This window comes from Rhamphochromis longiceps, linkage group LG20, assembly GCF_057381845.1.
Source record: "Rhamphochromis longiceps isolate RC_006_pf linkage group LG20, R_longiceps_female_GT1.1, whole genome shotgun sequence".
NCBI classification, from domain to species: domain Eukaryota; kingdom Metazoa; phylum Chordata; class Actinopteri; order Cichliformes; family Cichlidae; genus Rhamphochromis; species Rhamphochromis longiceps.
The window spans coordinates 16,211,255-16,221,935 of NC_140576.1; the positions used below are offsets into that span (position 1 = coordinate 16,211,255).

General features: G+C 41.9%; 1 protein-coding gene across 2 annotated transcripts; it reads left to right on the forward strand.

Annotated features, from left to right (window-relative positions):
* Positions 1 to 585: 585 nt before the first annotated feature.
* nsfl1c (NSFL1 (p97) cofactor (p47)) lies at positions 586 to 8,506 on the forward strand. 2 transcript variants are annotated; one of them, XM_085393993.1, is made up of 9 exons: positions 586 to 741; positions 1,447 to 1,547; positions 1,669 to 1,746; positions 4,187 to 4,352; positions 4,479 to 4,574; positions 5,627 to 5,736; positions 5,852 to 5,989; positions 6,849 to 7,019; positions 7,454 to 8,506. In XM_085393993.1, exons 1-9 carry the CDS (start codon positions 640 to 642, stop codon positions 7,614 to 7,616), a joined length of 1,125 nt encoding a protein of 374 aa, XP_085250119.1. In that variant the 5' UTR covers positions 586 to 639; the 3' UTR covers positions 7,617 to 8,506. The 2 variants fall into 2 exon arrangements, with proteins under 2 accessions (XP_085250119.1, XP_085250120.1); XM_085393994.1 differs by having other exon boundaries at positions 1,672 to 1,746.
* Positions 8,507 to 10,681: the final 2,175 nt, after the last annotated feature.

Genomic DNA, 10,681 nt, shown 5'->3' on the forward strand with positions numbered 1-10,681 from the left:
ATAAACTAGAGATAGGGGCTTAAAAGTTCCCACATTGATGTGTCAGAGTTTGTTGGAATGGAATCAGATTAACGAGACAAAATGAGATGAAAACCCTGACAGGGCCTGAAGAAAAGCTAGAAAGTCGTTATAGTCTGTTTAAAATAAGAGGTGATCTTTTCTCTTTCTCTCTCCCAGCAACTCGCTTGTCACAAGGGGTCAGCCCAGCAGGCAGCCTTTACACCAGATACTCTTTCTGATGTAACTCCAAAAGGGATTTGTGTCCCCAGTTGGAACTGAACCAAATGCAAATGTATAATCCAACACAGTTAAATTTATAGACTTCTTTATATATATATATAGTGTAACGCTAATGAGTTACTGCTCAGTTTAACCTGTGGGTATGTCGCCACCAAGTGGTTAAAATCATGTTAACAACGCAGAAAATTGTAATAAAAAAATACACTGTGTTCAAAATTATGAGAGCTGTCGATACTCGTTGAAAAAATAATAAAATACAGTTTGAAACCACTTTTTTCTTTTTTGACTGTGATGTGTTTAACAATTGCTTCCTGTCTGGTTTGTAACAGGATAGGAACCATCATCTGTTGCTAGTTTCTTCAGGTGGAGGCGGACGAGTTATTGAAGGAGCGAATCAAAATGGCGAACCAAGAGGAGTCAGTGAGGGAGTTCGTCGCTGTTACTGATGTGGATGAGGAGAGGGCCCGTTTTTTCCTGGAGTCTGCCGGCTGGAATCTGCAGGTACGGCTTTTCTGTGATCTTCCATGGAGCTGCGGTGGACTGTATGAAAGACCCTATGAAGGAAACTCAGGTTACCGGGCAGGTGCCAGACCAGTAGCTCGACGGCTAACGTTAGCCGGGTTTTGCCGGTAATTTGTGCAAGTCACCCTTTGACAATGGCCGGACTGCTTCTTATCATCAGCAACAATTCACGCGTGCAGTTAGTCAGCTGATAGCGTCACGCGTGCAGTAACTACTGCTGTGTTATCATGAAGAAGATTGTCCATTAAGTGTTGTCTAAGCTGGTCTGCCGTAAACCTATTGACTCATGCTAGCTAGCGTTAGCATGCAACGCTAAATAAAATGGTTATTATTAGTAGCCACCTTCCCGGGTCGTATGGGCTGCTCCATGGGAGAATAACGTGTGTGTGTGTGTGGGGGGGGGGGTTAGGGAAATAAACGCATATCCACAGTATTTGCGTGGTCTGATACTGTAAGATAACACAGACATGGGCAGTTTCTTCACTGTACCAGCGTCGTCAGTGTACAAAGACAAAATAAGTCAGTGAAACTGTGGCTAAATCGCTTAATCCTCGAGAATGTTTGACGTGAGCTCTTGACTGACGTGTTACCGGAGCGGTGTACTGTAGCATCTGGAGCTCGTCAGATATTATCTTACTGTCTGCTTCGTGCTGTCACATTTGCATGCTCGTTTTGCATCCTCAGCTTGCACTTGCCAGCTTCTTTGAAGACGGAGCCGATGATGACATAGTGACACTTCCCCAGCCTGAGGGAGGCTCCTCGGTGTCCCGATCCGCAGGCCCCAGGTATAGTCTCCATCCAGCCTGTCAGTGCTTTAATCACAATGTAATGGCACAATTATAAGAGGGACGTTTTTGTTTAAGTACAGGACACTTGTACGTGTATTTATACAATTGTATCGTCCAGTAGTCAGCCCAGAGTGACCTCCTTCAGAGATCTAATGCATGAAGCAGAGGATGAGAGTGATGAAGAGGAAGGCCAAAGGTAAGTGTGCTTCCCTCTTGTCTGTTTATCTTCAGTGAGTGTGTGGAAATAAGACCACCGCTCTCTTAGGCTGAGTTACAGAAAAGCTTCAGTGTGTCTCAGTATAATACTCAAATAGATAATTACGAGCAAAGGAGGTGAATACCTTTTTGTGCCGGAGGCCTTTCAGAATGGGTGTGACAGATGTTGCTGTCTGTTTGAGCTGTGGATGGATGGTACAAAGTCACACCTAGCTGGCGTGGTTCCAGAATGCACCAAACTATTTTTGGTAACACCTCATTCTCTGGGAGCTGGTCGCTTTCCTGCTGTGTCAACAGATTCTGCTGCTGGATCAGTGCAGTGGACTAGTTGTTAAGGGGACCGTGTGGGGGTACTGATAACCTTCATAGTCATTTTTCATTTCATCCAAGCAAACAGAGCTAAAGAACACAGCATTTTATTCCAGAGTCAGTAATGATGTCATTTATAATTAACATTTCTTCTGGTTCTGTTTCTCAGTGCACAGTGGCTTCTGGGATAGTTTGGAGGAGGGGGGAGTGTCTTTATTTCAATATGTACACAGCTCAAAATGAGTGAAGGGACATTCACACATTGCTGTATTAATCAAAGCCAGTTCAACTTCAGGGATATCAGTTGATCCAGTTAGGAAGTGTAAACCATTGTGAATCCATTTTACTGACTTTGGTGCAAACGACATTCACAACAGGTGCAGTATACAGACAACAACAAGACCAGGGAATGGTTTTACAGCAGCTGCTCTCTCTTTACCTCTGATGTTAATTGTTTTCTGTAGTTTTCCTTTTGTTAGTAGTATTATCTTCTATGGTAGCATGAGACAGTACCTGTTGTAGAAATGGTGCCGTATTTCTTGAGAACTTCTTGACAAGTCAGTCTACAGGACTACCTGTGCAACCTTAAGGAGCTGTCAGTACAGTCACATGCTACTATGACACGAGCTTTAGAAAATAAAAACAGTTAGGAGGGATAAGAAGAGAGCATTGGTCTGCAAAAGCTTTCCCTCTTTGTTGTTGTCTTGTTGTTGCCTCCACAGCACACCTGTTGTCAGTTTCGTTTCATGTCTATCATTTTTAAGTTTGTTTCCATCCAGGCGACACACTTTAACATGCATAAGAATTATATAATGCAGCACTGTAGATTGTGCAGTTTTCAAGTCTGGTTACATTGTTTGTCTTGCTGCCTGACTACTAGAACAATGTGCACATAGTTGGCTACCCAGACACCCGTCTCCAGTGCAACTGTATGCTCATCTTATTTCTTTGTTGTCCAAACAGCTGATACGCTGCAAAGGACTACTCAGTAGAGATGTTCCATTTTCTTTTGCCTATTTTCTTCATTATGTATCAAAACTTTAAAGCTATGAAAAGACACATTGAGAAAAGTGCTTTAAATTTGCGATTGTTAAATGTTTGTACCTTTAGCTTTGATTACAACTTTCCACTCTATCAGGTTGTCACATGAAGCCAGTCCAACACCCTTGAATAAGTTCTAACATATGGTTGCTTTTCTCACTCATACAGTTACTGTGCTGAATGGTCTGTAGTCCATTCATTGTTTCTAGATCTAAGCACTTTTCTCCCTTCTTCTCAGTTGGTTTCAGAATTGATTTTTTCCCCCTGTAGATCCACCATGAAGGCTTTATTCAGTTTTCTACACACAGTTGAGATCTGTCTGAAAGATTCTGAACTTGTCTTTCCTGTGGTGATCCTCCTACAAATTATTAAATAAAACCATGTACACTTTATAGTCCAAGATGTAGGAGTTACCTGACTAGCCTGTTTGTAAGGAAAAGGATAGACAGGAAAGACCAGAGCTAGCTGGTTAGCAGCAAGTTGACTTTCAAAATAAAAGCCAGGAGACTGTTGAATAATCAGTCAGTTGCCTTGTGTTCTCAGGTGGATGAAAAAGTAAAGATAAATCACTAAATGTGTTTTTTAGTCTACCCAAATAAGCTTACTCCTAAAAATCACACGTAAACACACATACTATCCATACACCAATAGACTTAGTTTATTTGTCATACCTCCAAGAGAACAGAACCATCTGCAATTATTTTACTTGTGGTCAGTACCTTTGCTCTAGACACCAACTGTGAGCTGGAGGACCACTCCGACCAGATCCTGTGCTGTGCCAAGCTTATAAAGGTTGCAGCACAGAACAAGGATTACTGCGGCCAGTTGTCCATCAGCAAGACAAGAGACTCACTGTAAACAGTCTTTATTGGGCACAAAGGACAAGGACTTTAGTTTTTGCACAGAAACACTGTTGTTTTTCAACCTTTATTTTGCAATTATGGCTTTATTATCCTCACTCTCACACTGTGACATGCGACCCTGTAGAACACTATTCTCTCTCTTTCCCCAGAGTGGCTGTTGTTCTGTTTATAAAAGACTTCTAACTAGCTCTATTCCCACCCTCTCAGGTTTTTTGCAGGAGGATCAGAGCGCAGTGGGCAACAGATTGTGGGACCTCCTAAGAAAAAGAGCTCCAATGAAGTGGTAGAGGATCTATTCAAGGGGGCGAAGGAACACGGAGCTGTGCCTTTGGACCGCAGCGGGAGAGGACTGGGGGAGCCCAGCAAAGCTAAGGTGAAGTATAGCTGCTGTGAACAGCTGTCCATGACAGGCTCCTTCTCTTCTATGTTGCTCCTGTTAGCAGATTTCTTTTGTGTCTGTAAATCAGTTACTCTGTTCTGATTGTACTTTTTGTTCTAGGCGTTTGTTGGCGGAGGTTACAGGCTAGGAGCAGCCCCTGAGGAGGAGTCAACTTATGTGGCTGGTGAGAGGCAAGCTTCCAACAGGCAGCAGGATGTGAGTGTAGATTATTTTCTTTCTTTTTGTGGGTAATTCAGTCCTTGCATTGTTTCCTGTCCTGTGTTTCTGAATCTGCTCCAAGGTAGACTTCAGTCAATCAAAGCCTGGGGCTCTTACGTTTATAGCAATAAAACAAGACAGTAACAGATGAAGGGTGATCAATCCTGTTCCAGGAATCCAACTAATCATTAATCAAATCCTAAAGAGTGTCCTGATGAGTAGAGTCACATAACACCGAGATGTTTGTTTTGTTGCTTTGTTATATAAACTGCACTCACGGCCATCTCACAAAGCATACCAGTGCTGAAAGGCATGATGCACTTAAGTTGTTGTTCTGAGAGTATTTCAAAAAGTATATTGGCTCTAAAAGTAGCCCATAAATCTGAGAGAATATGTAGGCAGAGTAGAGGTCTCTTTAGCCACTAAGACCAGACAAATCCTGCAGGGATGTTGCACTATTACAGGCACTCTGTGGCAAATATGCTGCAATTATGTATCAAGCCTGAATGCACTCTGCAGAGCACAGTTTGCCTGAAAGTATATAAATGCATGTTTCAGCAGCACCAACAGTACGAAATAAAAGGAGCTGATTTTAGAGCGTTATTCTAAGAAATCATCACTAGATTTGTTAGAATAACTATATTTAACTGCATTGATAATGCAAATCATACACCTAACCTAGGAGGCCTTTAGGAAGCATCCTAGTCAGAGGCCCAAACCATCTCAGCTGGCTCCCTTTTCTTTGTGGAGGAGCTGCGCCTCTGCTCCACCCAACCAGCCTTTAAAGAAAAATAATTTCTGATGCTTGTATCTGTGACTTTGTGACTAGTTAAGGCTAGGAACGTAGGTTGAATTGTGAGTGGACAGCTCGGGTCTCTTCAGAGCAACGGGTGGGTACAGCGTCTCATTCAGTGCCTCACCAATCTGTCTGTCAGTCTCAAACTGTGTGTGTGTGTGTGTGTGTGTGTGTGTGTGTGTGTGTGTGTGTGTGTGTGTGTGTGTGTGTGTGTGTGTGTGTGTGTGTGTGTGTGTGTGTGTGTGTGTGTTAGGTACATGTGGTGCTTAAGCTGTGGAAGACCGGTTTCAGTCTGGATAACGGTGAACTCAGAAGCTACGATGATCCTGGAAATGCCAACTTCCTTGAAGCGATCAGAAGAGGGTGAGATTAGCTGAAATCTATTATTTGTTTGCAATTTCAGTAATTTGCTTTTCGGCTCGTCTTATGTCCTGATGAATGTTAGTTCCACACTCACCCGTTCATCCTCATCCCACAGGGAGATTCCTCTTGAGCTGAGACAGCGGTCTCGAGGGGGCCAAGTCAACCTAGACATGGAGGACCACAGAGATGAGGACTTTACCAAGCCCAGGATGGCCTTCAAAGCCTTTGACGGTGAAGGACAGAAGCTGGGGAGGTGAGGATGACGTTTGATTTAACATTGTAGCTGTATTGTGTCTATTGTATGGTTTTTAAAAAAGCACTGACTGAGCTCAGTGCAAGCTTCATTCATATAAAGGCCAGTGAACCAGTCTGCCTCGTTTTTCAAGTTATCATGAATCATCTGGATGAATTACTGGTTTCTATGGGTCATAGAAACTCCAAGGTTACTAATAACCTGCATAAGTCATGCATGTTGACGGTAAGTACAAAGAAGACAATTCCAAAGCAATGGTTCAATCCTGACATTTGTATGGAATCATTCTGGATACGATGTCTTATCTGTATCATTAATCTTGAACGTACCACAGCAAAATTAAATAACCCACGACTGTCGAAGCTTGGAAAATCTTCTCATCCAAAGTTATTTCCTGGAAGAAGTCTGTAATATATATCGAAATTCTCACTATTTGATTTTCTTTATTTATTTGTGGATGGGGATATTTAATACTTTTATCAGTTTCCAGAACATTGTTGTGGTTTATAGGCCGGTGATTATCTGAAAATAATACAATCTCAAGCTAAAAACCTTTTCCTCAGGCCATAAAATCGTCTGCTGTCCACAGGACTGCAGGAGCATGTAATTTGAATAGTTAAATGTTTGATTGAATACAACCTCAGTAAAATCGATCAGCAAGCAGCAAATGGAAAAGCAAAACCCAAACTAAAGTGTTTCAGACAAATGTTTGGAAAATAACTGCAAACCAAATCAGTAGCTACTTTATTCTTCAGATGTGGACATTCATGTATTTAAAGTATACGTTGTGTATGTTTTGCATTCATAACTTCTGTTCACTTTGGTCATGTTTGGGTTTTTTTTGCCCTTTTCTCTCCAGCGCCACACCAGAGTTGATTTCAGCTCCGCCCACCTCCCAGCAGGACCAAGCTGCCAACGAGGCCCAAGCCAGTGCCTCAGTGACCCTCGACCCCTCCCAGCCCGTCACTAACATTCAGATCAGACTTGCCGATGGTGGCAGGCTGGTCCAAAAGTTCAACCATACCCACAGGTAAAAAAAATTTAAGTTGCATGTGTTTCTGCTGGACGTGGATATGAAGAGGACAAGATCTGTAGATATTTGGTCCCAGTTATGCAACCAGTCCTTGTGATTGTTAAGGCAGAGACATTGTGTTGTTTCAAGTGTCTTATTAGGGACACAAGGTTTGGGGGGTTGTAAATCAGTGAATCCCTGTCTCATAAACCCAACACACTGTGATTTTACACCAATACAAACCATGTTCTTAAAGAAGAGAGAAAGAAACAGATACACAAACTGTGGTACACGAGTCTGTAGACAACATTTAGCTTGGTCAGTGCTACCAGCCTAAATAATTGAAGAAGGTGAAATCAGTCCTGTATCAAAGAGTAGAAGCTAACATTGTCAGATTTCATCCTGTCATATAACCCTTCTTTCCTGTCCTGCCGTGTTCTTGTGTCTCTCAGGGTGTCTGACCTGCGGCACTTTGTGGTGGCGGCCCGGCCCGCCATGGCTGCCAGAGAGTTCGTCCTGATGACCACCTTTCCCAACAAGGAGCTGATGGATGAGAGCCAGACGCTGCAGCAAGCCAACCTCCTCAATGCTGTAATCGTCCAGCGGCTAAAGTGAGGATGAGAGAGGAAGATCAGCCCCATGAACCCTCTCCCTGTCCCCCTCCTCCAGCTGCCCTCCCCCCTCTTCCACTCCTCCCTCTCCCTGTGGTGTGGCTAAGCAGCTCTTTGAAACCTGCTGCCCTATCGAGGGTGGAGAGAAAACAGACTTATGTATGGACTTCTAATTTCTCAGTTTTGTTTTTCTAAAGTGAAACTTAACACTCTGCTTCACAGCCCTGTCCCCCCAAATTCTCCCCCCTCTCCCTGTCTGTGAAAGACGGTAACGGGGACGAAACTAAAAATCTTCCAGACTGGAACAGAGTTCATGTAAGAGCCTGTCGGAGCCTGAAGATGCAGTCTGAACGACAGTTTAGTTATAAAGGTGTTCACTAAAGATTTGTTTGTTTTCCATTAACCCATCTTTTCTTTTTCTATAGACCTTAACTCAGCCCATCAGCTGTCAGTAGCCGGTGCTTTGGCAGATCCACACCGTGACAGATTCTCACTTTGATTCTGTCTCAACAGCACAGACCAGAATCACATAACCAAAGCCAGTTTATTATCGCATGATGACGTGGCTTTGTACAAGTTTCCATTTCTCTCCACACATTCATGTTGGAGAGAAATGGGTGATGATGTAACAAAACATCAAGGATTTTTCTCTCTCCAAACAAACCTGTACCCGTAGCCTTACTCTTCTTTACGCATCTCCACAATCACACCTGTCCATTTGTTTAAATGAAGATGGAATAATTTTTTTTAAATCAACTCCTTTTATCACTTCCTTCTCTCTTTTTTTTTTTTTTTTTTTTTTTTCACGCCGATTGTAAGATTGTCCCAGTTAGACAGAGGCATTTTGATATATGAACACCAATTACACATGGCTTTATTATTAAACCAATGGTCGAGCAAAAGAACATTTAGATTGTAAACACTGGTTTGTGTTAGCGGAAGTTGAATTCTTAAGATACACTGACATCTTCTATGCATCCTGGGGCAACACAAAAATATGTTTGGACCTCTGGTGAAATAAATCCATTTTATGGTTGATGTATAAAGAAATGATGGTCTTGTGTTTTTGTTATTGTTAGTGGGATATCTGCTGCTTTTATAAAGTGAGAAAACATGAATTATAATATGCTAGATAATGTTAGCATTTCACCTGGGGGACATCAGTGAGTTTATCAGTGACGTAACCACATTTCATGTTGGTTTTCTAATGTGTAAATCCCTCCATTTGTCAGACTTCCCAAAAGAAATTACACATGGACCCAGCAAAGGTGTGTATACACCTTATTGCCAAATACCGCCATTTCCATTGTCAGTCTGGCACACAGACTGTATCTAAAAGAAGGATGTTGTCACAGGTACGTCGCCCTTCTGGATGTTTTGGCTGTCAGAATATTTGGTTTGTTTTCAGGAGTGACCATATTTGGACAAGAGGCTGGAAGCCTAAGTTATTGCATGCTAGCATGTTTGGTTAATAAGGTGCATCAATGAACTGCATGAATGCAACATTAAACACACATCTGCTAGCAACTACTAAGTAGCAGACTTATCAAATACTAAGACTGAACTCACCAAAACTGAAGCAAACAGATTCTCTGCATCTGGCAGCAGGTTTTATTGTTTGTCCAACTGTAATTAGCAGAGGTAAAGCTTGGCACACAGCTGCCGGCTATTCAAAGTGGCTACCTTCCTTAACAAAACAAAGGCATTCTAAAAATATTTACCCACTGTATAGCACTTCTTAAGAAAATATCTGTAGAGTCTTGGTTTCTGATTATTTCTGCTGTGAGGTTGAAAATTTTAAAATGTAAGAATTGAGAGGAAGGCAGATGATGTGGTTTCTAATCTAGGGGTCCTCCTTGGATTTGGGCATGCCAAAAGGGAGGGAGACGATCCCAGCTGGACATGAGATTGTCAGTTGTGTCTCTTGGCTGGCTTCGTTCCTAGCCTCTTAGTGCCCCTTTGGAGAGTGTTGTGTGGGAAGAGGGAGGTCTGAGCAATCTGCAACACATGGTAGATGGATTTATGGAAGTGTCAAGCTTTGTGTAATATCTGACTATTGATCAGATCTGATGGGCCCCCTTTGTTCTAATAGTGTTTTATTGTTTGTCTTACGTGACTCACTGTATAGTGTTTAGATCTAAGAAACCTAAAATCATTCTCATGAATAAAAAAAGCTTCCACTTTAAATATTTCCTTTCCTGTTCTCACATACAGTTTAAGCTTACTGTATTCTGAATTAAGATGAATTAAGATCTCAGAGGCCACACACACACATCCACGTGGACTCGGTTGGCATGCAAATATTTTATAGTGACTTTAGCATAACAGTCTCAACTACTGCGCTACAGTTTAACGATAATAATAATAATAATACATTTTATTTATAGGTGCCTTTAAGACCCTCAAGGTCACCGTAAAATAGTACAAGAACAATAGCAACAATAAAATAATATTTTAATAATAATATAATAAACATGGCAAGATAAAATTTAGACATAAGGTTGAAAAAAATGAACCATGGAGAATGAAAAAACCTAAGAAGCAGGTCAGTTCTGATTCTTCTTTCAGTCAGAAATGAATGGCACGTAACTTTTTTAATTTCTTGCTACGTTGTGCTTTTGCATTTAAGGAGCACTTGCTGGTGCCCAGAGTAAACCCAGTGCGCTGTGATCGGTTTTTCCTTTTTGAAGGCCTGTTTTTCTGTTATTTGCAAACTTTTTTAATCTTGATTTTTTTTAAAATCACAAGATAATATCTGAACAATATATTATTCACTTTTAAAACTGATTTTATTTATTCTAATAACATTCATCTAAATATGAAAACGGGTGGCCTGTGGCCGCCAGGGGTCCGTTCCTGTGATTTAGATTGGGTTTTGCGGAAGTGTTGATGTGAGCCATTGACGCTAGTGTGTGTGTGTGTGTGTGTGTGTGTGTGTGTGTGTGTGTGTGTGTGTGTGTGTGTGTGTGTGTGTGTGTGTGTGTGTGTGTGAGAGAGAGAGAGAGAGAGAGAGAGAGAGAGAGAGAGAGAGAGAGAGAGAGAGAGAGAGAGAGAGAGAGAGAGAGAGAG

Excerpts from the sequence above, each read along its gene's own strand:
- nsfl1c (XM_085393993.1), top strand. The coding sequence starts at position 640 with ATGGCGAACCAAGAGGAGTCAGTGAGGGAGTTCGTCGCTGTTACTGAT. Across the intron at positions 4,353-4,478 it reads GGGAGCCCAGCAAAGCTAAG|GCGTTTGTTGGCGGAGGTTA; the intron begins GTGAAGTATAGC and ends TTTTTGTTCTAG. Across the intron at positions 7,020-7,453 it reads AAGTTCAACCATACCCACAG|GGTGTCTGACCTGCGGCACT; the intron begins GTAAAAAAAATT and ends TGTGTCTCTCAG.